The sequence below is a fragment of the Mesocricetus auratus genome, unplaced genomic scaffold (genome assembly GCF_017639785.1).
Source record: "Mesocricetus auratus isolate SY011 unplaced genomic scaffold, BCM_Maur_2.0 Super-Scaffold_15014, whole genome shotgun sequence".
NCBI classification, from domain to species: domain Eukaryota; kingdom Metazoa; phylum Chordata; class Mammalia; order Rodentia; family Cricetidae; genus Mesocricetus; species Mesocricetus auratus.
In genome coordinates this window covers 8742306-8769674 of record NW_024429186.1, presented here as the reverse complement: position 1 = coordinate 8769674, position 27369 = coordinate 8742306, and the positions used below count along the sequence as shown (strand labels likewise).

At 48.1% G+C, this 27369-nt stretch overlaps 1 protein-coding gene across 1 annotated transcript in view; it reads left to right on the top strand.

The window, feature by feature from the left end:
• Positions 1 to 27369, top strand: part of Dync1h1 (dynein cytoplasmic 1 heavy chain 1) — a 62388-nt gene that overhangs the window by 7548 nt on the left and 27471 nt on the right. The window contains exons 2-34 of the mRNA XM_040742474.1: positions 1611 to 1698; positions 3214 to 3387; positions 3503 to 3758; positions 3952 to 4138; positions 5215 to 5486; positions 5572 to 5799; positions 6752 to 7828; positions 8244 to 8423; positions 9470 to 9619; positions 11510 to 11656; positions 14357 to 14497; positions 15226 to 15402; positions 15673 to 15783; positions 15869 to 15988; positions 16777 to 17016; positions 17830 to 17985; positions 18133 to 18246; positions 18596 to 18706; positions 18783 to 18992; positions 19139 to 19285; positions 19458 to 19624; positions 19704 to 19877; positions 20364 to 20529; positions 20612 to 20800; positions 20994 to 21188; positions 22471 to 22753; positions 23055 to 23155; positions 24230 to 24389; positions 25008 to 25251; positions 25392 to 25575; positions 25934 to 26146; positions 26687 to 26925; positions 27090 to 27246. Coding sequence (XP_040598408.1) covers positions 1611 to 1698; positions 3214 to 3387; positions 3503 to 3758; positions 3952 to 4138; positions 5215 to 5486; positions 5572 to 5799; positions 6752 to 7828; positions 8244 to 8423; positions 9470 to 9619; positions 11510 to 11656; positions 14357 to 14497; positions 15226 to 15402; positions 15673 to 15783; positions 15869 to 15988; positions 16777 to 17016; positions 17830 to 17985; positions 18133 to 18246; positions 18596 to 18706; positions 18783 to 18992; positions 19139 to 19285; positions 19458 to 19624; positions 19704 to 19877; positions 20364 to 20529; positions 20612 to 20800; positions 20994 to 21188; positions 22471 to 22753; positions 23055 to 23155; positions 24230 to 24389; positions 25008 to 25251; positions 25392 to 25575; positions 25934 to 26146; positions 26687 to 26925; positions 27090 to 27246 — 6758 coding nt within the window. The remainder of the gene's footprint in view (positions 1 to 1610; positions 1699 to 3213; positions 3388 to 3502; positions 3759 to 3951; positions 4139 to 5214; positions 5487 to 5571; positions 5800 to 6751; positions 7829 to 8243; positions 8424 to 9469; positions 9620 to 11509; positions 11657 to 14356; positions 14498 to 15225; positions 15403 to 15672; positions 15784 to 15868; positions 15989 to 16776; positions 17017 to 17829; positions 17986 to 18132; positions 18247 to 18595; positions 18707 to 18782; positions 18993 to 19138; positions 19286 to 19457; positions 19625 to 19703; positions 19878 to 20363; positions 20530 to 20611; positions 20801 to 20993; positions 21189 to 22470; positions 22754 to 23054; positions 23156 to 24229; positions 24390 to 25007; positions 25252 to 25391; positions 25576 to 25933; positions 26147 to 26686; positions 26926 to 27089; positions 27247 to 27369) is intronic.

Below are 27369 nucleotides of genomic sequence, written 5' to 3'. Positions count from 1 at the left end.
TTGTTTGGGGGGCAGGATTTCTTCGTGTAACCTTAACTACTCTGTGGGCCAGGCTGGCCTTGAACTCACAGAGATCCACCTGCCTCTGTCTCCCCAGTGTTAGGATTAAAGGTGTGCACCACCAGGCCTGACAAGACAGTATTTCGTAATTCCCCTGCCTTGACAGCATGGCTTTATGGACTTTGTCTCATACTTGCATTTTAGAGATTGCAGGCATAGGTGTGGCTACTTTCAGGAAGCAGGGTTATCTTGTAATGTAGCCAAATTTGAGTGGTTGGAGAATCAGTTGATTTATCAAGGTTGTTTTTTTTTTTTAAATAGCTTTTAAAAGTTAAAATTAAAAGCCTCCTTTGGCTTTCTAAAGCTGTTTGTTTGGGAGGCCCATGGTGGGAAGGCCCTGCTCAAGAGGAGCATGTTGGATCTCTTGGCAAAGGTTGGCTTCATATTCTGGATGAATGGGCACAGGCTCAGTGCTGGGCACTCGCCACTCCATAGCACTGAGACAGCCTTTAGTGGTCATACTCCAGATTCTTAGACAACTGGGTGCTGGGGTGGGGCATACAGCGACAGGTGCCGGCATTCTGCACCTGCGGAGGGTGGCTTTTCTGCATTCACACACCACACAATAGACAATCTCTTTCTCAGCTGAGGTGCAGAGTACCAACACAGTCCAGAGCAGGGACTCCTGTGCCATAGAGAAGGGGCAAGCAGCATCTGGGGTAGTGTGCCTGAGACCTTCAGGGTACTGTCAGAAGATGCCACTCCACATAATGACAGTCACTGCTTTTAAAAACAAGAGGTAGTACTGGGCATACTAGGGTGTTTTGCCACCCACTTTTTCCTCCTCTTCCTAAAATTATATCAAAAGCAGTTGTTTGGAAGAAATGTCTCTGGGATAAGATGGATTACATATCATGCTTTGTAGTGTAGATTTTTTTTTAAAGTTAACTTACAAAGAAATGGTTTTCATTCCAGTTTACATACATGGGTGTCATTTTACTTTGTTATTATTCAGCTCATTACAGGAAGAGCTTCCTGTCCCTCTGCTCTTCCCCTCCTTCCTGATCCCCTCTTTCCTGCTCCTCTACTTTCCCCCAAATAATTCTCATGGTACTTTCCAGCCGAGTGTCTTGGGGACCGTTTACTTACACTGTATACCTGGACAACGGGGCTAATAGTCCTGCCAGCCTAGGGATGACTGTGTGACATGAAACTCAGGATGGAAAGAGATTTGTGTGTTTGGGACACAGGGTGAGTGTAGTGGGCTGGGACAGTGAGAATTTGGCAGAAACTCCTGGCACTGGCATTGGCACTACCCACAGGCAGGCATGCCTGGCCCTGAGACCTCATCTGTGTCCTCTTGTTAGTTAGTCCTTCCACTAACCCAGGCACTTAGTATTGCCTGGAAGATACAGAGCAGTCAGCCTCCTTGTCCCCAAGATCACACAGCAAACAAATACCCAACTAGGAGTCAAGAAAAACAGGGACTTGAGAGCCAGACCATGGGACTTGAGATGTGGGGTGGGGGTGGGGTGGGGGCCAGTCTCTTTAGACTTGATAAGAAATTTAAAATGCCAGTGTGAATTTATGAATATTATTATGACTTGTAGAGGATGTTGGTGATGAAGGAGAAGAGGAGAAAGAATTCATTTCCTATAATATCAACATAGACATTCATTACGGGGTCAAGTCCAACAGGTAAGTGGTGTGAGTATGCCATTATGCTAATGGCCCACGGCTCTACTGCACATGAGTACATCTTGAACATAGGCAAGATTTCTAAGTCAGTGTAAATTCTAAAACCCTCCAATTTAATAGTTATGCGTGGTGTTTGAGTTGTCATGTACTTACTAGTAGTTTCAGATTTCAATCATATTTTATTCGTTGGTCCAACAATAATCTCTGCTTTTATTTTCAACATCATAAATGAGTAGTAGGCATTCTTGTGTACAGCCCTGACTCTTTTTAGGATAAATCCTTCTTCAGAGTAGTATTACTAGTTCATAGGAAAGACATCATTAAAGCTTTCATGCACGTTACTGGGTTTTCCACCTTCCAGAAAGTTTGTATCAACTTGTTATTCCAGGAGAAACTTTGAGGTTTCTGTATATGAATGCTGTCTTATTCTGCATCAGCAGTCAAGATTCTTAAAGTTTCAAGACTACAGGAGAGTTGCTAAGTACAGTGGTACACACTGTACCCTAGGATTTAGAAGGCTGACCTAATGCTTGGGCTCAGTCTAGTCTGCATAGGAAGAAAAGACTCTTGTCTCAAAAGAAAAAAAGAGGCTGCAGATACTGGGTGGAACTCCCAGATAGGAGATGCTAGCATTTGCCACACAGGAGTTGGGGAAGCAGAGCACAGCAAAAATCATTATGTTAATTTTCCCTTCATTTCCCATCTTCCCAAGTACTGAAAGCACTCTATCAATGGGTAGGTCACAGAACAACCTTCAGGACTCTTTCCTCTACTTCCACCGTGTGTGTGTGTGTGTGTGTGTGTGTGTGTGTGTGTGTGTGTGTGTGTGTGTGTGTGCTTGAGCTCAGGTTATTGGGTTTGGTGTCAGGTGCCCTTATCCACTGAACCATCTATCTCATCGTCTCATCGGTGCATGAGACATATTGAGGGAAATAGGAAATCTAATTGTAGTGGTGTCTGAAGGCGGGGAAGAAAACACAAAAGATAAGAAATGGAAGAACTGCCGGGCGGTGGTGGCGCACGCCTTTAATCCCAGCACTCGGGAGGCAGAGGCAGGCGGATCTCTGTGAGTTCGAGGCCAGGCTGGACCGACAGCCTCCAAAACAATACAGAGAAACCCTGTCTCGTAAAAACCAAAAAAAATAAAATAAAATAAAAGAAATGGTAGAACTGAGAGAAGTGGCCAGTTTAGCAGGGGTGCAGCCTTTTTTAGGAGCTGACATGACAGTTAACATGTCTGTGGTGCCTGGTAGCACAAATACAGTTAATGACATTAGTGCAGGTGTGATTGACCTCGTGGCTTACAGTTGCTGAGCAGGTTGTTTTTAAGCCAGAACTGTGATTCTGCCAGCCCAGTTGCTACCTTCACCTGGTGTCATAGAACATGCTATAGCCATGTCCTGATACAGGATGCAGTCATTCTCCCATAGTGGGAAAGGTAGACGGTCACAAACTATATTTGTTAAAACTAACTAAGAATGGGACTCTGTTCTGATTTCTTCTTTCTCCTTTTAGCTTGGCATTCATCAAGCGAACCCCTGTGATTGACGCAGACAAACCAGTGTCTTCGCAGCTGCGCGTCCTCACGCTCAGTGAAGACTCACCGTACGAGACACTGCACTCTTTCATCAGCAATGCTGTGGCCCCTTTCTTTAAGTCCTACATCAGGGAGTCTGGCAAGGCAGACCGGTAAGCACTGCTTTCTGACTGCGCCTTGGCTCCGAGTCGTGTTGCAAAGGAGTCCTCTTGACACTGAGCAGAGCTTAAGTATGCTCTAGCTCTGAGGTGCTTCCTGTCTTTGTAGGGATGGTGATAAAATGGCTCCTTCCGTTGAAAAGAAGATCGCAGAACTTGAGATGGGACTCCTTCACCTGCAGCAGAACATTGAGATCCCAGAGATCAGCTTGCCCATTCATCCCATTATCACGAACGTTGCAAAGCAGTGCTATGAGCGTGGAGAAAAGCCCAAAGTCACAGATTTTGGTGATAAGGTTGAAGACCCAACTTTTCTAAACCAGTTACAATCTGGAGTTAATCGGTGGATCCGAGAAATTCAAAAGGTAAGGAGCACTGCAATTGAAAGCCAGTGGGAAATGGCTTCTTGTACTGTCTGCGGGAAGCTGCCCTGAGTTCTGGTGTGATAGTGTCATGTAGGAGCCCCTCCTGTTCCTAGGGATGTTCATCAGGTCCAGAGAGTGTACAGGGGAGACATCACCTTGAGATATACAAGTCATTGTCGTCTTGTCTTCAAAGGTGACCAAACTCGATCGAGATCCTGCGTCGGGAACTGCCTTGCAGGAAATCAGCTTTTGGCTAAACTTGGAGCGTGCATTGTACCGCATCCAGGAGAAGCGGGAGAGCCCAGAGGTCCTCCTGACTCTAGACATCTTGAAGCATGGCAAACGTTTCCATGCCACTGTCAGTTTTGACACTGACACAGGTAAAATCTAGAGCGGATGATCTGATACATCAGTTACTGATCTTGCTTCTTAAGGTCTTTGATGATTTAGATGAAAATTAGCAGATGTGCTTTGGGATCAGACCCAGGCCCAGGCTTGTATGTGCCAGTGGGACTTCTCCTAAACACTACTGTTCTAACTCAACTCTTTTTCTCTCTGGCATCTTGTTTCATCCTTCCCTTAATTCTATGGGATAAAATTCTAGGGCTCCCCGCTCCCCTTCATGGCTCTTGAGAAACTAAGGCAGTTTCCAGGCCTGAAGGTAGTGAGCCCAGGGACTTGACCTCATGTCTCTCCGCTGTGTGGTTTCTGGGTCTCAGGTGGCCGTTGCCCAGTGCCGCGGAAGGAGAGCATACCAGTGTTGCTTTCCTTCTCTTCCTTCTTACTCCGTTACCTTTTACACCTTCCTCCTGCTCCTAAATGGCCAGGAAATGCATAGCTGCTGGTGTGGTGTACAACCTCAGCATCTCCTCTTCCCTGCTGCCAGTGCTGAGAACTGAACCCAGTGTCTCTTAGATACTGAGTCAATGCTCTTCCACTGAGCTATATCACAGAGCTTTGGAGTTAGAGGTGGAATTCTAAGGTCAAGGCCAGCCTGGCCTACATAGCAAGACCCTTATATCAAAAATAACCAAGGGATAGGACTGTTGCTCAGTGGTAGAGTGCTTACCTAGCAAACTTAGGTCTTGGGTCCAGCCCCAAATTCTGTAGTAGGTTAACTAATTCTTTTTTTGTTTTTTGTTTTTTTGTTTTTTTGTTTTTGGTTTTTCAAGACAGCTTTTTTTGTTTTTTTTTTTTTGCGACAGGGTTTCTCTGTATTGTTTTGGAGCCTGTCCTGAAACTCGCTCCGTAGACCAGGCTTGGTCTCGAACTCACAGAGATCCACCTGCCTCTGCCTCCCGAGTGCTGGGATTAAAGGCATGCGCCACCACTGCCCTGCCGTGAATTACTTTTTTGTAACTAAACATTTATAACATCAAATGCCTTCCAAAGCTAAGGCATAGTTTACTTGACTATTATTTTCCACAAAAGCCATTAATCCTTTCCATCAATCTAGGTCTGAAGCAGGCGTTGGAAACAGTGAATGACTATAATCCTCTGATGAAAGATTTCCCTCTGAATGACTTGCTGTCTGCCACTGAACTGGACAAGATAAGGCAGGCACTTGTTGCAATTTTCACACATCTGAGGAAGATCCGAAACACGAAATACCCCATCCAGCGGGCCCTGCGTCTTGTGGAGGCAATTTCCAGAGACTTGAGTTCTCAGCTGCTCAAGGTCTTGGGCACTAGGAAGTTGATGCATGTAGCTTATGAAGAGTTTGAAAAAGTAAGTCTTCGTTCTTAGAAAAGTGCCCTGAGTCGTCAGTGAGGCAGTGTGACGTAATGACAAGCCGTCTCCTCTTTCGTTGTAGGTCATGGTGGCTTGCTTCGAGGTCTTCCAGACGTGGGATGACGAGTATGAGAAGCTGCAGGTGCTCTTGAGAGACATCGTCAAGAGGAAGAGGGAGGAGAACCTGAAGATGGTGTGGCGCATCAACCCGGCTCACAGGAAGCTTCAGGCGCGCCTTGACCAGATGAGAAAGTTCCGACGCCAGCACGAGCAGCTGAGAGCTGTCATTGTCAGAGTCCTGAGGCCGCAAGTAAGCCTGTGCTATAGATGTCCACATGCTCCTTGTTTTGGTGCCTCTTTTTTTTTTTTTTTTTTTTTTTTTTTGGTTTTTACGAGACAGGGTTTCTCTGTTTTGGAGGCTGTCGGTCCAGCCTGGCCTCGAACTCACAGAGATCCGCCTGCCTCTGCCTCCCGAGTGCTGGGATTAAAGGCGTGAGCCACCAACGCCCAGCGTTTTGGTGCCTCTTTAATTAATTCTTTAAAGAACTAGCTGCTTTGTACCGAGTGTTTTTCTTTAGTTCTACTTTTGTCACTTGTCGCCTTTGAGATCTCTTGATGCTCATTATGTTGTTATCAGTATCCAAATACTGTGCTCGGCATAGGCTGCAGCTCAGAGGCAGAGTACTGACCTAGCATGTGTGAGGTCCTGCGTCCCCTGTTCCCCCCACCTCCCGTGCTCCACCCAGTCCTTTGCCCTTCATCTTGGGAGCCTTAGAGCCAGACACCCTGGGCTTTGTCTGAGTGTAGTGTGTGACTTTGACAGAGTCCTCGTACATAAGTGTGGGGAGTGATTATCTCTGATCTCTGAGCTTTATTGAAATAATTCAGTGGTTCCTTTTCTCTTTGTACATTTTTGGGACGGGGTGTTTTGTTTTATTTTTGCTTTGTTCCATCCTAGGGAGTAAACCCAAGGTCCCATGCATGCTCGTCACGTGCTCTGTTGCTGACTGTACCCTAGTCTTATGTATATTCTTTCTCCCTTTTGTGTTCTCTCTTCTTTTTCACCTGTTCTTCTTCCCTGTTTGAAAGAACACAGTAAAGACGAAACTGTGTAAGGGGATGTTAGAGTATGATCATGGCCGAGTTGTGTATACAGTAACGCAGGGTTAAGAGCCCGCACTGCTGCATGATAAGCCTGTGCTCTGCATGCAACAGAATAAACCTGTCTTGCAAATATTTTTTGTTCCAAATCTTTCTTTTAGGTCACAGCAGTTGCACAACAGAACCAAGGAGAGGCCCCCGAACCCCAAGACATGAAGGTGGCTGAGGTCCTCTTCGATGCTGCAGATGCCAATGCTATTGAGGAGGTGAACCTGGCCTATGAGAACGTCAAGGAAGTGGATGGACTGGATGTCTCCAAAGAAGGCACAGAGGCTTGGGAGGCAGCGATGAAGAGATATGATGAGAGGATCGACCGTGTGGAAACACGCATCACTGCCCGCCTTCGAGATCAGCTCGGCACAGCCAAGAATGCCAATGAGATGTTTAGGATTTTCTCCCGGTTCAATGCACTGTTCGTCCGCCCGCACATCCGAGGGGCCATTCGTGAATACCAGACCCAGCTGATCCAGCGTGTAAAAGATGACATCGAATCTCTACATGACAAGTTCAAGGTCCAGTACCCGCAAAGCCAAGCTTGTAAAATGAGTCATGTCCGTGACTTGCCCCCTGTGTCAGGGTCTATCATCTGGGCTAAACAGATTGACAGACAGCTCACTGCCTACATGAAGCGAGTGGAAGACGTCCTAGGCAAGGGCTGGGAGAACCATGTGGAAGGGCAGAAGCTGAAGCAGGATGGAGACAGCTTTCGTATGAAGCTCAATACCCAGGAAATCTTTGATGACTGGGCGAGGAAGGTTCAGCAGCGCAACCTTGGTGTCTCGGGGCGTATCTTCACCATCGAGAGTGCCCGTGTGCGGGGCCGCACTGGGAATGTGCTCAAGCTAAAGGTGAACTTCCTTCCAGAGATCATAACCCTGTCCAAAGAAGTCCGGAACCTCAAGTGGCTGGGCTTCCGCGTGCCGCTTGCAATTGTGAACAAGGCTCACCAAGCCAACCAGCTCTACCCATTTGCCATCTCCCTGATCGAGAGTGTCCGCACTTACGAGCGCACCTGTGAGAAGGTGGAGGAGCGCAACACCATCTCCCTCCTGGTGGCTGGCTTGAAGAAGGAGGTGCAGGCCTTGATCGCAGAAGGCATCGCCTTGGTGTGGGAGTCCTACAAGCTGGACCCCTATGTGCAGCGCCTGGCAGAGACGGTGTTCAACTTCCAGGAGAAGGTGACCCTTGAGCATTTATGGTGGATCTAGTTGCTAAGTCGGGGCACACTAGTTCTCCCCAGCGGTTTGTAAGATTGAAGCTAAGGCCATTGGAGCTCAGGGAGGAGAGACATTGCCTGGGGCTTTGGGAATGCTGGCAAATAAGACCCTGAGAAACCTAGATAGAGAAGGACACGGGGGCTGATAGGAGTACGCTGATACAGCTAGAGGGAGAGGTGTCTCCAGACCTGTGGGAGTGTTTGTTCCCTGAGCTGCCCTTCTGGGCCGTGCAGGGGGAGCAACATGCTACTCCAGCAACTAGGGCTAGCTGGTTACCAAGGGACTTCTCCGCCCTGAGCAGCGTTCTTCATGAGAGGAGCGTGAATAAGAGTCATAGAGCAAGTGGATGTTCTAATGCTAAATACACCTCCTCTAGGTGGACGATCTACTGATTATTGAGGAAAAAATAGACCTGGAAGTCCGCTCCTTGGAAACCTGCATGTATGATCACAAGACATTCTCTGAAATCTTGAACAGAGTCCAGAAAGCAGTGGACGACCTAAACCTGCACTCCTACTCCAATCTGCCCATCTGGGTCAACAAGCTGGACATGGAGGTATGGCTGGGTTGGCCAGAGCACCTTGCTCTCTGCCGTCCCCGTGGGCATGGGCCCTGTTAGGTGTGGCCTTTAGTTTGTCTAGAATGTATTTTCTTGTGATACTCACTCAGCTGGTCCTGTTCCTCCAGAGTCCCTCAACCGTAGCCAAATGCTGTGGGCCCTGTCCCCAGCAGTTCTCAGCTGGGAGCAGGGAGTTGGGGTGCAGAGACAGTCCCTTTTGCTGGGTACTTGCCAGGTTCCTGTTGGCCTTTCTCTCCTGGTCATATGGTTTAAGTTGTTTTGTTTTTCTTTTCTTTTTCTGGTGGCAATGGTGGTGGCGATGGCATGGAATCCAGTGCCTTGCTTACCATAGGACCATTCTTCAGCCCCTAACCCTCCAGACATCCTTCTCTGGCAACCGTCCTCTCCACTCCAGGTTCCTAAAGCTGTGAACGGCGAGGCTAGGGCTGAGTGGCTTTTCTTGCTGCTGCATTTGGAGAGGACACGTGGCTAGGGAGGCCATAGCAGAGGTTACAGATTGAACGTGGCTGGTTCTTTCCTCAAATTAAAAATGGCTTCCACGCAGAGGATACAGTAGAAAGGTTAACAGCCCACAGATATGGTAGATGACCCCCAGCCCTCAGATTCCTGCAGTGTTGTATGGCCTAGGGCACACTGGTGACACACATGGCAAGTCCCTGTCTGTCACACACAGGGATTTTGCCTCAGTCTGGACAGAGAGAAGATTTCTTCTACTTGAAGGAAAATGGCTTGGTCTCCAAGCCAGTGTTTCTAGTTTCACCTCTAAAGCTAGCTAACTCCACGCCCCACAAAACAGCTGCATCTGCAGTATGGCGTTAAGTGTCCTTGTCCCTCAGGAGCAGGGAGACTGGGGACCGCAAGTTCCAAAGGTGGAAAAGGCAGCTGAGATGAGGCTGCAGATGTGACGGAAGTGAGACAGGACTGGAGTTGGAATTTTGACTTTGACACACCTGCCACTTCTCGTTGTCATGCTCTGTGAGCTGATCTGAAAAGCAACCGCTCAGTGACTGCTTTCCCTGCAGATTGAAAGGATACTGGGTGTTCGTCTGCAAGCTGGGCTCAGAGCTTGGACCCAGGTTCTTCTTGGACAAGCTGAAGATAAAGCAGAGGTTGACATGGACACAGACGCTCCACAAGTCAGTCACAAGCCTGGTGGAGAGCCAAAGATCAAAGTGAGTATCCACGGCGCCTCTAGAAACTTAGGCAAGAGGGTCACGAGGTAGAGGTTGGCCTAGGCTATGTAGTTACACCCAGTCTCAAAAAAAAAGATGCGGTCAGGGCATGTAGCTCAGTGTAGAGCACGTGGTCAGAATGTGGGAAACCTAGATTGGATCCCTGGCCCCGGGGCTGGGGACTGGGTGTGGAGTGCCTACCAAGAAGTCGGTCACCTTATGCAGGAAAAGCCTGGCAGACACCATCTGACAGGTTGGTGAACATTAGCACCGCCAGGACCACATGTTTATAATGTCTTGTGGGGAAGGGTGTTTCCCACCTGCCTTTTCTCCAGAGAGCTTATGAGAAGAATAAAAGCTCACACTGAAGGTCAGTCTGCACAGCATCTGACCAGAGCTCTCCTGAAGTGTCGGCCATGGAACACAGTGCCACAGGTTGGAAAGGGTTGAGAACAGAGGACGACTGAATTCAAGTGCAGGGGAGGAGGCCACATCAGTGTCAGCAAAGCTCCTGAAATTCAGGCTTTGTATTTGGTTTGTGAATTCCCTATGGGTTTAAAATAATCAACACAGAAAGCCATGAAAAACTTAAAAAGTCTGTTTTAGGAAACATACATGGGAAACTTACTTGTCTAGTATCTATGTAGTCAACTATTTCTATAACTGTAACAAGTCATCTGAGTCCAAGCCAGCGGCAGAGCAGACCCATGCTGGGCAGTGGGCCGCAAGCTCTGCATTGTGTTAGCAGGAACTGTGTGCTCCCAAAAGGGGTCTGTCTGGCAGTGATCTATAAGCCCCGCACTTGTTACTTGTTTCCTGTTTACATTCTTGGTGTTTATTTACCTGTAAGTTTGGCTCACAACATGGAAACCCAAAAGAACTACACCAGTAGTCTTGATCAGAGAGATTGGTACTTTCTTTTTCTTTCTTTCCTTTTTTTCTTTTTGTTTTTTGTTTTTTGTTTTTTGAGACAGGGTTTCTCTGTGTAGCCCTGACTGTCCTGGAACTCTCTCTAGACCAGGCTAGCCTTGAACTCAGAGATCCACCTGCCTCTGCCTCCCAGTGCTAGGATTACAGATGTGTGCCACTGCCACCCAGCTCCATCGGTACTCTCTTAAACTACAAGATTTATCTTTTTTCTTTTTTATTATTATTAAAGGCGTGCGCCACCAATGCCCGGCTAATGCCTAATTTTTTTTAACTTTTTAGCATCATAGTTATTTATTCATAAATCATGCTTTTGGTAATTTTTTACAATTGTGTTTCTTTGCTGGCGGGAGGAGCATGCGTTACCCTGGCATGCTTGTGGAAGTCAGAGGACGCCTAGGAGGAGTCAGTTCTCTTCTTCATGTGGTCCTAGGGTCAGACTCGGTCACCAAGGCTTAGGAACAGTCACCTTTACCAGCTGAGCCAATTCATTGGCCCATAGGCGTGCTTGTTAGGATATTGTGACCCAGTGAAGCAGTAAATGTGTATAAGTTAATAAATTCATTACCCAGGGGACTAGCCTGAAGCACTGACTTGTGGTAGCATAGACAGTGAAGATCAGATCAGTCCCCATATGGTTGGCAGCAGTGGCTACCTCCCCTCTGCTTCAGTTTTTCAGGCCTTGAGGTCATTTTACTGAGCAGGTGGAGTTCTTCATGAGTACCTATTGTGTGTTCCAACACAAGTACCAGGGCACCTGGAGCAGATGAATCAGTGCCTGCCCCCAGCCCCTTGTGATCTTAAAGGAACAAATGTGAAATGGCTCAGTAGTTCATCTGACAAAGTGACAGACTTGTGGTTCTAACCGAAGATGTCATGATTTAGACAAAGAGGGTTTTTAAGGATCAAAACCGTTTCATTGAAATAGGTTGCTGAGTAAAAACAAAACTTTTTTTTTTTCAGAACATTGTTCATGAGCTAAGAATAACAAATCAGGTAATCTATTTGAATCCACCCATTGAAGAGTGCAGGTACAAGCTATACCAGGAGATGTTCGCCTGGAAGATGGTTGTGCTGTCCCTGCCCAGGATCCAGAGCCAGAGGTACCAGGTAAGCATCTGGGCACTCCAGGCGTGTGCTCTGACCAGGTGTCCCCTGGGACTCTGGTGTCACTTCAGGGTGTGTCCTGAATGCATCAAGCCCTGAGTACACCTTTTCATAATTGGGATCCCCAGGTCCCGTGTTGTAAGGAAAAGCTTGGCATTTGCAGTCTCCCTCATCTCCTCAAAGTTCCCTCCATGAGCTTCTTTGTTTTTTTCAAACAGGGTCTCTGTATAGCCCTGGCTGCTTTGGAACTCACTATGTAAACGAGGCTGACCTCAAACTCAAGATTCTTGTGCCTCTACCTCTGAGCACTGTATTAAAGGCATCTGTCCATTTGCCTGGCCCATGAACTTCTTGGATAATACCATTCCTACAGTTTTCCTCCCTACCCCATTGTTGTTTTTTGGCTTTGGATATAGGGTCTCAATGTATAGTCCCAGCTGACCGCCAGCCTCAGCCTCATGAATACTAAAATGGCCACACCCAGGTCCTACTTTTAGAGAAAATTTCAAGCACATGCAGAAGTAGGAGTCATGAACTCCTGCCTACAACCTTATTTATCAGCATGTAGCTATTCTCACTTCATTGTAGATCCCTACTGGCAAGTTTAAAACAAATCCTAGTTATAATCTTCCTGGTATACTTCTAGGCCAAAAGAAAATCCAAAAGACCATTTAGTCCATAATTCTAGTCAATGTCACTTTTAAGTAGGACCAGTGGTTTTCAGGTTAAAAGATTACATAGCTCTGTCATGCAGACTGCTCTACAGTTTAGTAATTCTGCTAGAAACATAACCTTTCAAATTTAAATAAATAAATACGCTTATTGATTATTATTAATTTTTTTTTTTTTTGGCTTTTTTGAGACAGGGTTTCTCTGTGGCTTTGGAGGCTGTCCTGGAACTCGCTTGGTAGTCCAGGCTGGTCTCGAACTCACAGAGATCCGCCTGCCTCTGCCTCCCGAGTGCTGGGATTAAAGGCGTGCGCCACCAACGCCCGGCTATTATTAAATTTTTATTTATTTTTATTTTTTTGTACATTGGTTTTTTGCCTGCTCATTTATCTATGTAAGAGTGTCAGAACCCCTGGAACTGGAGTTACAGACAGTCTTGAGCTGTCTGAAATTGAGCCAGTGCTCAGAACCATTGGGCCATCTCTCCAACCCCAAAACACACCTTTTTCCCCCATGATTTGAGCATTAATGTCACTCTTCTAGGGTTTGTTTGTTGTTGTTAATTACAGTTATTTATTTGGGGTGTGTTTGTGCATACACACATTCTTTTTCACATATCACAGTGAGAAAGTAGAGGTCAGAGAACAACCTGCAGGTCAGGTATCTTCTTCCTCCAGTAGGGGCATTCTGGGAGTTGAAGTCCAGACATCAGGCTTGGCGGCAAGTGCCTATGTTGTCCAGCTAATCAAAACCAAGCTGTGAATTTTGGTTTCTGTCCCAGGCATCTACATATCATCTTTGGGATCCTCCTTGTCCTGGTGTGTTTAAGGCTTTCTCTCCACCCTGGGCCAATGAGAGCGAGCCTGTTCCTGGACACAATACTCAGATACCAGGGCACCCTTCAGCCAGCTCTGCTCTGACACAGCCGTCCCCACATTCATACCTGCAAGCTGACCCTTACCAGAGCCAGGCCACTGTCTCTAGTTGCTGCTCTCCATCTTCTTCTGTCCTTCCCCTCTTCATCCTTCTTTCCACCCAGTCTAGAAATCATGTGTCAGTCATTACTGTCTTTAAAGTTCGTCCTGGTCTGTTTCACCTCAGTCACGGTTCCCACTCTCTCCAAGGTACCACCTCTGCCCTGGATTACTACTGTTTCCTCCTGCTGTTCTCTCTGCCTCTGACCCCTAAGTCAGTCTTTGTTTATGGGGTAGCCCTGCCTTTGCTCCTCTCACAGCCTGCCGTCTCTCTTGCAGGAAAGCTGTGGTCCTGGTGCTTGTTGTGCCCAAAGCCCTGCTTTCCCCTCCTGCTCCGCTCAGGCCTCGCTGCACTCTCACTGGCCCTCAAACGGGCAGACTGACTCTGGTCGCTGGGCTTTTGCACTAGGCGCTTTCTGTGCTCACAGCCCCTGATGGCAGATATCCCTTCCCCTCTTTCTAGTCTCTGTTCACATACATACCACCTTCTGATAAAGCCTTCCCTGATTTCTGTTGAAGATGCAACCAGTGACAGCATGTAGCTCAGTGGTAGAGTGCTTACCTAACACGCTCAGTTCAATCTCATGTGCTACGAAAATAAATACGGCCACTCCCTTTGCTAGCCCTGTATTTGCTACCTCTGTCCCACTCGTTCTGCATAGACTTGCTTCTTCCCATGTGACAGTCTGTATATGCGTGTTCTCTGTCTGTTTCCTCCTGTGACTTCGTGGGAGTGGCAGTTTCTGCTTATTGTGCTTACATTGAGGCCTAACAAATAGGAGGTGCTCATGAAGTTCAGATGACCCGAGGGCTCCTTGCATTGTTTGCCTTGTGCCTGTAGTGACTCCATGTTTTCCAGTGGTTACTCTAGTATTCCCTTTGTCAGTTTAATGAGTTAAATGTGGTCAGACGTCTTGATACTTGTGGCTAGGGAAAGTGGGTATCATCACTTAATGACTTACCTTTTTGAGTCATTTTTAGTCAGTCAAAGGTGACTGGGATCAGCATGATGCGCACTGTTTAACGTCGTGTCCATTCGTGTCTGGCTCCTGTTGGTCAGGTGGGAGTGCATTATGAACTGACTGAGGAGGAGAAGTTCTATCGGAATGCATTGACGCGCATGCCCGATGGCCCCGTCGCCCTGGAAGAGTCCTACTCTGCGGTCATGGGCATTGTGACTGAAGTCGAGCAGTATGTGAAGGTTAGACACTCTGATTCCATCCAGATGCAATGGATACTCTGTTCTACACATGCAAGAGTGTGAGCAGGGCTGGGGTGTAGCTCAGGCCCTGGGTTCAATCCCCAGCACCACCAAAAAGGGGAGGGAGGGAGGGAGGGAAAGAAAGGAAGAACACTGGGAAGCTGATAAGTCCTAATAGGTCGTGTGGCCCAGTGTGCAACACGTGCTTCACTTATTTATTATCTTCTATATGTTTATTTTGAGGGAGGGTTTTTATTCCTTATCATAGCCCTGGCTGGCCTGGAGTTTCTTGCTTGTAGACCAGGCTAATCTAGACCCTGGAATTCTTTTGTCTCCTGGGAGCTGGGATTGTACGTGTGTGTCCACTCACATGGCTTGTCTTACTGTGTAGCTTGGGCTGTTCTGGAACTAGACCAGATTTGCCCTGAACTCAGAGACCTACCTGTGTTTGCTTCACAGTGCAGGAATTAAAGATGTATACTACCACACCCAGTGATATTTGCTTATTTTAAAGTCAAGAATGAATAGTAGGATAAATCTTGTGGGGTCTTAGCTGTGGCTTTCAAAAAAAGTATATTTTCTCCTTTTGCTGTATAAAGTCTGAGACTTGGAAATGAGGTTCTCTAATGGCGTGAAAACATTAATTTGGACTGTGGACATAATGGTTACTAGTATGTTAATAGTCTATAGAACAGCAAATTAGAATTGAGCTGTGTTCCTTTCTGCAGGTTTGGCTTCAGTACCAGTGTTTATGGGACATGCAGGCAGAAAACATCTATAACAGGCTTGGGGAAGATCTCAACAAGTGGCAAGCTCTCCTGGTCCAGATAAGGAAAGCCAGAGGAACCTTCGACAACGCAGAAACCAAGAAAGAGTTTGGACCAGTGGTGATAGATTATGGCAAGGTGAGCTCAGCTTGTTCTCGAAATTTCTGTGTTGGAGCTTAAACACACTCTAGGAAAGAACTGACAAGGCCGGGCGTTGGTGGCGCACGCCTTTAATCCCAGCACTCGGGAGGCAGAGGCAGGCAGATCTCTGTGAGTTCGAGGACAGCCTGGTCTACAAAGTGAGTTCCAGGACAGCCTCCAAAGCTACAGAGAAACCCTGTCTCGAAAAACCAAAAAAAAAAAAAAAAAAAACTGACAAAGGGCTGCTGTGGGCCACTTCCCCTGCAGGTCCAGTCCAAGGTGAACCTGAAGTATGACTCCTGGCATAAGGAGGTTCTCAGCAAATTCGGGCAGATGCTGGGGTCCAACATGACAGAATTCCATTCCCAGATCTCAAAGGTAAGGAGTGGGGATGTTGCCCAGGTAACTGGCGACTGCAGTTGAAGCCTGGCCCTGTGGTAAACTACAGTGCTCTCTCCAACAGTCTCGCCAAGAGCTGGAACAGCACTCTGTGGACACAGCCAGTACCTCTGACGCGGTGACCTTCATCACCTATGTGCAGTCTCTCAAGCGGAAGATCAAACAGTTTGAGAAGCAAGTCGAAGTGAGTTCTCACGTTTGACCCGTGATTCGCTGTTGCTGTCTTGTGTTCTGAGGGAACCCTGAGGACGCAGCACCTGAAGGAGTGGTTCTTACAGGGTGCCCATGTGCCGTCATGACCACTCGATGTGCTTGTCAGAATGCGCCGTGGCAAGCCTGGTGTGACAGCACACACTTAGGAGGAGGATTGTGAGTTTGGCCAGATTGGTCTCCATAGCACGGTCTTGTCTCAGAAGAGGCTGATGGGAGCAGAGACACGACGGCATGGGAAAGGCGCCTGCCTGTGCCAAGCCTGACAGTCTGAATTTCCCCTAGCACCATGTGTGAAAGGAGAGAGCCCGCTTCTGCACGCACGCACACGTACACGCGCACACACACACACACATGCACGCACGCGAAGAAAAAGGCAGTGCAGACACTAGCTCCATCGTGGGAGTCTAGGAGTCTGCACTTTCAAAGCTCTGGGTGATTGTCATGCGTGATTCGTTTTGAGAGTCAGGGTCTATTTAAGTCTGTTACAATCTGTTTTCAAGTGCTCAGGAGGTGACTGCTATGTTATAATTTAGGATAAGGGGTGACGCACAGCTCGGTACTCTGTGCACACCAGGGGAGGGGGTGTTAGGTGAGCGGCAGCCACTCCAGGCTCTGCACTGTTGCTCTGACAATTGTGGAAGCAGATGCCTTGGTCTGTGTGTTCTGTAGTCATGGGGTCCTTCTCTCTTGTTGGGACTTTGGCAGTAGTTTCTCCTGTTGTTATAGGAAAAAAAACAAATTATCTTTTAACTCCCAAAGCTCTACCGCAATGGTCAGCGTCTGCTGGAAAAACAAAGATTTCAGTTCCCACCTTCTTGGCTGTACATTGACAACATTGAGGGTGAGTGGGGTGCCTTCAATGACATCATGCGCCGGAAGGACTCTGCCATCCAGCAGCAGGTGGCAAACCTGCAAATGAAGATCGTGCAGGAGGATCGAGCCGTGGAAAGCCGCACCACCGACCTGCTGACGGACTGGGAGAAGACCAAGCCTGTCACGGTGAGCTTCATTCGCTAAGCCTGTCAGTCTGCGGCACAGTGGGGGTTATTCCTGTCAGACATAGGAAGTAAACTGGGCTTAGCCTTTCAGTACTAAAGATGAGGTGGTAATTATTAATTAATTTTGCCCTTCTAAAATGAAAAGGCTGGACTGGCAGCCAGTCCTGTAGGCTGAGGCAGAAGGATCACTTGAGTATGTGAGTTTAGGGCAGCATAGCAAGATAACAGCAATAGGGATAAAAAGGTGAAACACTGGAAATATAGCTAGTAGAGAGCTTACCTAGTGTGTGGATGCCTTGAGTATCTGTAGATAATAAATGTGAAAGCACTGTAGTCATTTATTTACCCAGAGTGGTAGTCGTTTAAGTCAGGAGGTGGTTTTATTTCTATTTGTTTATTTAGCATCTGTGGGTGTTTGGCCTGCATGTCTGTCTGCACCATGTGTACACAATGTCTCTGGAAACCAGAAGAGGTGTCAGATGCCTTGGAACTGTAGTCAGAGACAGTTGTGAGCTGCCATTTGGGTGCTAGGACTAGATCCCAGGTCCTTTAGAAGAGAACAGCCAGTGCTCTCAACCATGATCTATCCCTCCAGCTCCCCAGGAGGTGTTTTTAAATGATTAAACTAGTTTTGCTGTTTTTAAACTGTCCTTGGGCATGTTCAAAATATAGAATTTGATTTCCCTAAACAGCTCAAGTGTCACAAGGTGGCTGCTAGCTGTGTGTTTGGTGGAGAGACGTGGTTTCTGTTGTCACTGTGGTGTTCCCCTCTCCGGGGACAGCACTGCCACTCGTTGTGTTCTGGCTGTTTCAGGGCAATCTGCGCCCTGAGGAGGCTCTTCAGGCCCTGACCATATACGAAGGGAAGTTTGGCCGGCTGAAAGATGACAGGGAGAAATGTGCGAAGGCCAAGGAAGCCCTGGAACTGACGGACACGGGACTCCTTAGTGGCAGTGAAGAGCGCGTGCAGGTGAGGTCTGCTCCCCAGACCCTGCCACTGTCCTGGTCGCCTCAAGGGCCCTGCCAGATGCCGACATGGCTTTTCTTTTTGTTGCTAATTTGTGAGCTGCTTTAGTGTCTGTCCCCAGCTTAACTGCCTTGCTGTTCTCAATGCCAGGTGGCCTTGGAGGAATTGCAGGACCTCAAAGGTGTTTGGTCAGAGCTTTCTAAGGTCTGGGAACAAATTGACCAAATGAAGGAGCAACCGTGGGTCTCAGTTCAGCCTCGTAAGGTAACTTGTTGAAGTGGATGTCTGTGAGTCTGTCTGTTTATTAGCAGTCACAGAAAGAACTTTGCAAGTTCACAGTCTGTCACCTGTGTCCTTATATGTTATTTATGTGAACCTTGTTTTAGAGCCATTCAGTAGGTTATAGTTCAGTAGGTAGGCTGCTCGCCCAGCATGCACAAAACCTTAGGTTCAGCTGGTGGAGGCAGGTGAACTTTTGTAAGTTCTAGGCTAACCTTGGGTACATGAGATCATGTTATCAGAAGGAAATTTAAAAAACACAGTGGTGGTGGTGGTGGTGGTGGTGGTGTGTCTGTGTGTGAGGGAGACTCCATTATTTTGCATCTCCTGACAGCTTCGACAAAACTTAGATGGCCTCTTGAACCAGCTGAAGAACTTCCCCGCACGGCTTCGGCAGTACGCCTCCTATGAGTTTGTTCAGAGGCTGCTGAAAGGGTACATGAAGGTAAGTGACTGTCACACGTGGGCACTGGGTGTCTCTTCACAAGGCCCTGTTAATGTGCTGTTTGCACCCTGACCAGATAAACATGTTGGTGATTGAACTGAAATCAGAAGCCCTTAAAGACCGACACTGGAAACAGCTCATGAAGAGGCTTCATGTTAACTGGGTGGTTTCTGAGCTGACCCTGGGCCAGATCTGGGACGTCGACCTCCAGAAGAATGAAGCTGTTGTCAAGGACGTGCTGCTGGTGGCCCAAGGGGAGATGGCTTTGGAGGAGTTTCTGAAGCAGGCAAGTGACGGGAATGGGTGTCAGGCTGTTGTGTGGGTCTGACTGTGAAAATGAAGCGTGGTCATCTACATGTCTCTGTCCCCAATGTTGGGTGCCCTACAAATGCTGATTTGTCCTGGTAACGGCCTCTTGCTGGCTTCGTTTAGATACGGGAAGTGTGGAATACATACGAACTGGACTTGGTCAACTATCAGAACAAATGCCGGCTGATCCGAGGCTGGGATGACCTCTTCAACAAGGTCAAGGAGCACATCAACAGCGTGTCCGCCATGAAGCTCTCTCCATACTATAAGGTGCGCTGCCTGTCAGGGTACTCTTTCACACTCTGGGACTACACCTCATGTCTGTGTAAAATGTGGGTCAGACAACTTGGTGGGATCCTAATTTGCAATTTTCTGTGAGGTTAGGCGTATCCCTGAGGGAAAAGGTTAGTGGGTGAGCTCTGCCCTCCTGTGCACCCACCAGGTTTTTGAAGAAGATGCCCTGAGCTGGGAAGACAAGCTCAACCGGATCATGGCTCTCTTCGACGTGTGGATTGACGTGCAGAGGCGCTGGGTCTACTTGGAGGGCATCTTCACAGGCAGCGCCGACATCAAACATCTGCTGCCTGTGGAAACCCAGCGCTTCCAGAGGTACAGCTCCATCAGGACCTGGCACTGGCGGGCCTGGGGAGCCCTCTGCAAACCCTGACCAACTCTCCTTGTTCTCTAGTATCAGCACAGAGTTCTTGGCCCTGATGAAAAAGGTATCCAAGTCTCCACTTGTGATGGATGTTCTGAACATACAGGGAGTACAGAGGTCTCTGGAACGGTTGGCAGACCTGCTGGGAAAGATCCAGAAAGCATTGGGAGAATACCTAGAACGAGAGCGGTCATCTTTCCCCAGGTGAGTCTGAGACAGCCAATCTCAGCTGTGTTTTGCTCCATCCTCCTGCTGTTACTCGGTTTTGATGTTAAGGATTCTGATGGCCAAGCTGTGACTGAGCCATCTGCCTTACAGCCCTGGTTTCCAGTGCTCCCCGAACTCCCAGTTTTCCACCTCCGTTTTAATTACGCATCATTAAGCTCATTTTCCTGCCAAGCCACTTGCTCACTCCAGGGTCTAGCTCTGCTGTCTCCTGAGTGGCCTCTCCTCCTTTCCAAGGAGTTTACTTATGGTAAGTGGAGCAGATGCTGTCGAAAAGACTGTAGTGAATGACATTGAATTCTTCCATGTTTTACTGTAAACGTGTCTCACCAAGCCCTGGCGGGTGTTTGCGTGAGATCCGAGTTCAGGCTGGAGGTCTTCCTTCAGCCGCCTTCCCTGTTCTTGGACACTGCTCAGTTACCCTCTCTACACCAGGCAGTAGCAGCTGGCTTGTTTTGATTTCAGGTTCTACTTTGTGGGTGATGAGGATTTGCTTGAAATCATTGGAAACAGCAAGAATGTAGCTAAGCTGCAGAAGCATTTCAAGAAAATGTTCGCCGGTGTTTCCAGCATCATCTTAAATGAGGACAACTCTGTGGTCCTTGGCATTTCATCTCGAGAAGGAGAGGAGGTAGGCACAGTGCATCTGTGGGTTAGAAACTTCTCTCACACGCCTGCACTTCTTAATTCTTGAAATGCTTTCTTATCTTCAGGTTATGTTTAAAACTCCAGTGTCCATCACTGAACATCCCAAAATCAACGAGTGGCTCACTCTGGTGGAAAAGGAGATGAGAGTCACCCTGGCTAAGCTTCTGGCAGAGTCTGTTACAGAAGTAGAGATTTTTGGAAAAGCAACTTCAATTGACCCAAATACCTACATTAGTTGGATTGATAAATACCAGGTAATCTTGAGTAGCGGCAGGCAGGCTGAAGATGGGCGCTGACTGACTTGGAAGTGACCCCTTGGAAACCACCAGGCAGTGGCACCTGTAGTCTAGCTCTTTGGGAGCTGAGGCAGGAAAGCTACCCCAGGCAGCATAGTGACACCCTATCAAAAAAAGTGACCCTGTACATCTCCTGTCTTGTTTCTTTCAGGCCCAGTTAGTGGTGTTGTCAGCCCAGATAGCCTGGTCTGAAAACGTGGAGACTGCGCTAAGCAGCGTTGGGGGAGGTGGTGACGTGGCACCCTTGCAGTCTGTGCTGAGCAATGTGGAGGTCACCCTCAACGTGTTAGCAGACTCCGTCCTCATGGAGCAGCCCCCTCTCCGAAGACGGAAGCTGGAGCACTTGGTGAGCTAATGCCTGAGCCCTTCTTACCTCACAGCTCAAGGAGTGAAAGAAAAAGAGGCTCAAAAATGGGCCTTTTGTATCAAAAGAGAAGTAAACCTGGAGTTGTGGTCTCCACCTGTCACCTTAGCATTGGGGAGACAGAGGCAGGAGGATCGGGAATTCTAGGCCAGCCTGGTTCACATGAGACTTGCCCGTGATCGATCGTGCGTGACCATAGGCATTCAGTGTAGACTAGGGTAGTCTTTGGCTCTCTGGTCGGTCCTTCTTTAAAGATGATGCTAGTGAAGACTAGGTGATAAAATGCTTGCTACACAAGCATGAGGACCTGCGTTCCAGTGACTCAGGTCCTGACAAAAAACTGCTCAAAATGCAGCCAGGCGGTGCACATCTTTAATCCCAGCACTCAGAAGGCAGAGGCTGGTGGATCTCTGTGAGTTCAAGGGCAACCTGGTCTACAGCAACAGCTAGTTCCAGGACAACCTCTAAAAGCCACAGAGAAACCCTGTCTCGAAAAACCAAAAAAAAAAAAAAAAAGAAAAGAAAGAAAGAAAAGAAAAAACCTGCTCCAAATGCAAAGGTGAATTCCCCCGAAAAGTGACCCTCAGGGTTGACCCCAACCTCTGCATTCACGTGCACATATGTGCAAATGTACCCTCAAAAGTATGCTGTTGTATTATGGAGAAGTCAGGTGCCTACATGGGAGGAAGAAAGTGACCAGCTTTTTGAGGGTGTACACTGCTTCCTGTCACCTTCGCCCCAGAGGGTGAGGGCAGCGGCGTGGTGGCACAGAGTGGGCAGTCTATAGGGTAGACACAAGGAAGTGCTGTGTCTCATTCACAGAGTGGGCATTCCGTAGGGTAGACACGAGGAAGTGCTGTGTCTCATTCACAGAGTGGGCATTCCGTAGGGTAGACACAAGGAAGTGCTGTGTCTCATTCACAGAGTGGGCATTCCGTAGGGTAGACACAAGGAAGTGCTGTGTCTCATTCACAGAGTGGGCATTCCGTAGGGTAGACACGAGGAAGTGCTGTGTCTCATTCAGCTGCCCAGGGCTGTTGCTTACAGTAGGATTTTGGCTTTTGTGTTTTCTGTAGCTCTGAGTCTGTGATACTGTTGAGTGGATAACATTTCCACTGTCCCTGTGGGTGAGGTTCTGTTTGGGGTTTGCAATATTTGCTGCTAGTCACTGTGACTGGGCCTGAATCCTCATACAAACATAACAGATAGTCTGTAGACCAGAACACACGTTACTTTAGCTTGTGGCAAATTTTTACTTCCTCAGATCACAGAGTTGGTTCACCAAAGAGATGTTACCAGGTCCTTGATCAAAAGCAAGATTGACAACGCCAAATCTTTTGAATGGCTCAGCCAGATGCGATTTTACTTCGACCCTAAGCAAACTGACGTGCTACAGCAACTGTCCATTCAGATGGCAAACGCCAAGTTCAACTATGGCTTTGAGTACCTGGGTGTTCAGGACAAGCTGGTTCAGACGCCCCTCACTGACCGTTGCTATTTGACGATGACACAGGCTCTGGAGGCCCGGCTTGGGGGCTCGCCATTTGGTAAGTTATTTCACAGACTGGGATGGAGTCATGTCAGGTGTGGTTTGTTTTATTTTACACACTAAGCTGATGGTTTGGACGCATTTCTTATTTCATGGTTTCTACATTCTAAAATCATTAATTTCTTGTTTTTTTTTTTACCCCCCCTTTGGTTTTTTCAAGATAAGGTTTCTCTATGGTTTTGGAGGCAATTTCCGTGTATTTATTATATATATACATTTATGACTCTCTTCAAGCTCAGGATTTACTACAAATTAGATAATGGACTTGAGTACTAGATTGCTTTTCTTTCAAATAACAGGACCTGCTGGAACTGGGAAGACAGAGTCTGTCAAAGCCCTCGGCCATCAGCTGGGGCGCTTCGTCTTGGTCTTCAACTGTGATGAGACCTTTGATTTCCAGGTAAGACATTTTTTCCACAGCATCTAAACCAGTAAGCTTCCCCTCTCAAAGACTCAAGAATACATGTCTTACCTGGTGCTGTTCTGAAGTTAACCATTATGGCCATTGCTTGTCTGTCTGTATATTATCTATCTGAGACTGGGTTTCCTTGTGTCGCCCAAGCTGGCCTGGAACTCATAATCCTATCTCACCCAGGCTAGCTGGCATGCGCTGTCACCTGTAGCAGTAACTGTCCTCCCTTCCCAAAGCAGTGGTCAAACCAGAATGCCAGTGCTCCACCCTGTGCTCCACCTCCACTGAGCTAACGCATAGTGTCCGTGTCTGAAAACAGTGACTGTTGTGGAAAAGGTTTTCCACGATGACAAAGCGATAGGATAAGACAGCAGTTTTGCCAGAGGGGTATTGTTGACACAGGATGGAAAAATGCTTTTGGGGGGGGGTTCTCTAGACAGGGTTTCTCTGTGGCTTTAGAGGCTTTCCTGGAACTAGCTCTTGTAGATCAGGCTCTCCTGGAACTCACAGAGATCCGCCTGCCTCTGCCTCCCGAGTACTGGGATTAAAGGCGTGCTCCACCACCACGGCTGCATTTTTCAGTATATCTTTGTAATGGTGATGCTATTTACATGAACAAAGAATGACTCACTGAATATCTGCACCGGGAGGTAGATAGTATTCTCATTTTGAAGGGCGTTGTTGAAGGGTTCAGAAAGGTGTGACTTGCTCAGGGTTAGTCAAGTCAGCTGCAGTTTCCACAGTCCTGGAGGCCGGAAGCCCACAGTGACTTTGATGGAATTGGCTTCCAGTACGGCCTCTCTTCCTTGTGTGTAGATGATGCTTTCCCACTGTCTGAGCATGTGCCCTTTTCTCTGCGTGCAGAGGGGAAGCATGGATTCCAGTAACTTACTCTTACAGAATCCAGTCCTCTGGCTAGTGTCTACCTTAGTTTTACTTCCTGTAGGGTCTGTGTCCAAGTACAGCAGCTTTGGGGGCTAGGACACTGAAGAGTGACTTTGGGAAGGAAAACACATCAGCCCATAACAAATGGCTCAAGCATCTTTGATTTTCTCCTCTTAGGCAATGGGACGTATCTTTGTGGGGCTTTGCCAAGTGGGTGCCTGGGGCTGCTTCGATGAGTTTAACCGTCTGGAGGAGCGGATGCTGTCCGCCGTATCCCAGCAGGTGCAGTGCATACAAGAGGCACTGCGGGAGCACTCCAACCCCAACTACGATAAGAGTAAGACGTCTCTGTGGGTTTGGCTTTCTTTTGGTCTTTAATCATCACAGAAGAGCTGGAGGGAAATCTGGTGTGAGCTCATTTGCTTTGACAACTTTCTCCCACAGACAAGCAGTATAGGGAGTCGTGATTGGAGATGGGTTTGAGGGGCTGGGTGACTTGGGATTGGTTTTGTTTCCTGGTGCCGGGCAACCACAGCTCCAGTGCCTAGTCCTGGAGCAGGTGCATCCCCTGCAGGGCCAAGGTCACAGTCATTCCCTTCCACACGTGTACCCCACAGTGGCCTTCAGTGGCCCTTTCCTTCCAGCATCACTGGGAAGCCAGCCTCCTGTTTGACGTCAGTGTCCCCACCACCTAGTTTGTGGACTGAGACCCCTGTCGGCATAGGAGTAGCTGTCCTGGAAGACTCCCGGGTAGCTTTCTTATTGCATCTGACAACTCAGGCAAACACCCCCTAAAGCCTCTACTGTTACCCCAGGAGTCCTGGACTTTGGTCTTGGGCTCAGTAAGGGAATAAGTGGTACTCTGTCGTTTTAGAGATGTTCAGGTGTTTCTGTTTTTGTTCTGTTCTGTTTTGTTTTCCGGTGTCTTTAGTAAGTTCATACCATCTAATTTCAGCCTCTGCCCCCATTACTTGTGAGCTGCTGAACAAACAAGTCAAGGTTAGCCCAGACATGGCTATCTTCATCACCATGAACCCAGGCTATGCAGGTCGCTCAAACCTCCCTGACAACCTCAAGAAGCTGTTCCGGAGCTTGGCGATGACCAAGCCTGACCGGCAGCTGATTGCCCAGGTCATGCTGTACTCACAGGGCTTCCGGACTGCTGAGGTCCTCGCGAACAAAATCGTGCCGTTCTTTAAGTGAGTAGCTGAGAGCCATTCACAGATATGTTTCTACCTGGTCGCTAAGGTTCCTGCCCACAGTCCTCAGTCTTTCAGGTGCCCCATCCAAGTCCCTGACTTTAATGCTGTCTGCCTAAAGAAAATGCTTTCTCTTTCAGACTGTGTGATGAGCAGCTGTCCTCTCAAAGCCATTATGACTTTGGTCTTCGGGCTTTGAAGAGTGTGCTTGTGAGTGCAGGCAACGTGAAGAGGGAGAGGATCCAGAAGATAAAGAGGGAGAAGGAAGAGAGGGGGGAAGCAGTTGATGAAGGAGAAATTGCTGAGAATCTCCCTGAGCAGGAGGTTTGTACACACTGGCTTTTGTTGTTCTCGCTGCACTCTGTAGACCAGTGTGGCTTGGAAATTGAATCTCCTGTGTGCTGTGTAGCCTCGGTTAACCCTGAACTCATGGCTGTCTTCCTGCCTTGACTCCCAAGGGCTCTGTTGGGAACATACACATTCTGAAGCTCAGCTGAGGACATTTTTCTCAGTAGGGTTCTCCTGGCCTGGCTGAGTAGAGTAGACTGTGTGGTGTTCACACAGTGATTTGATGGAAGGGATGTGAGCTTACATTGTTTTGTCGCTAACAGTTACGTATGTAGCACTTTTTAGGGCAGCAGCCATGCCCCTGCCTCACAGCACTCCCTCCCCCCACCCATAGATTCTGATACAGAGTGTCTGCGAGACAATGGTGCCCAAGCTGGTGGCAGAAGACATCCCGCTGCTCTTCAGCCTGCTGTCGGATGTGTTCCCTGGAGTCCAGTACCACCGTGGGGAGATGACAGCCCTGCGAGAAGAGCTGAAGAAAGTGTGTCAGGAGATGTACTTGACGTACGGCGACGGAGAAGAAGTTGGAGGGATGTGGGTTGAAAAGGTACCGTAACTCGCTGCTCTCAACCACAGGCTCCCGGCTGTCTCAGGAGGCCTGTCTAGGCCAGCGCAGGCATTGGAGACTTAGATTTGCCGATTGATTGTCCCTTCACTAACACATACAGGTCTCTCACATATAGCACTAACTCTAAGAATGCTGACTAAAAGTATGGTTATGGTGGAAATTGGTTTACCACCTTTAAAAAAACCTCTTTTAAGGTTACCAACCCAGGTTTCTTTTCTCTATGAGTCTCTCCCTGGCCTCTGGGTCGTTTGTTATACCCACTGTGTATATTGACCCGAGTGTTCCATACTAAAGCAACCCTTTCATCTGAACTCGTCCTTGGAGGACCTTGGTGTGTCCATACTGAGTGACTTGCTCCTGGTTTAGAAATGCCTTAACTATGTGGTCCCCGTCATCTCGGGATTTCCAGGCGCTTAGCAATACAGAAGGTGTGTTTCCTGCTCACTGTCACCACCAGCGGCTGCCGAGCCTGTCTCTCTTCCTTCCCCTGATGGTCTCAGTGCTCCTCTGGCCCTGCAGGTTCTCCAGCTCTATCAGATCACCCAGATCAACCATGGCCTGATGATGGTTGGGCCTTCAGGAAGTGGGAAGAGCATGGCTTGGCGTGTGCTCCTGAAGGCTCTTGAGAGGCTTGAGGGTGTGGAGGGCGTGGCCCACATAATTGACCCCAAAGCCATCAGCAAAGACCACCTCTACGGAACCTTGGACCCCAACACCAGGGAGTGGACAGATGGACTCTTCACACATGTGCTGAGAAAGTATGTTTGCTATGGTCGATGTTCAGATTTCAGGGACTGTGGGACCCAAGTTCATTGTCTCCTCCACAGAATCCCTACAAATAACAGAAACCGTTGGGGAGGATAAGCATTTTAAATCTGTGATCCTGGTTTGAATAAGCTGTCTGAATCTCTTTCCAAACCAGGATCATAGACAATGTCAGAGGTGAGCTGCAGAAGCGCCAGTGGATTGTCTTTGACGGAGACGTGGACCCTGAGTGGGTGGAGAACCTGAACTCCGTGCTGGATGACAACAAGCTCTTGACACTGCCTAACGGAGAGCGCCTCAGCCTGCCACCCAACGTGAGTAGCCACCAGTCTGTCCAGCTGGAGTTCACTACCTACAAAGCTTGGCTCGGGAAGAGGCTGCTCTGGTTGTAGCTCTAGTCAGTGTTTCACTTTCCCAGACTTCAGTTACCCCATGTC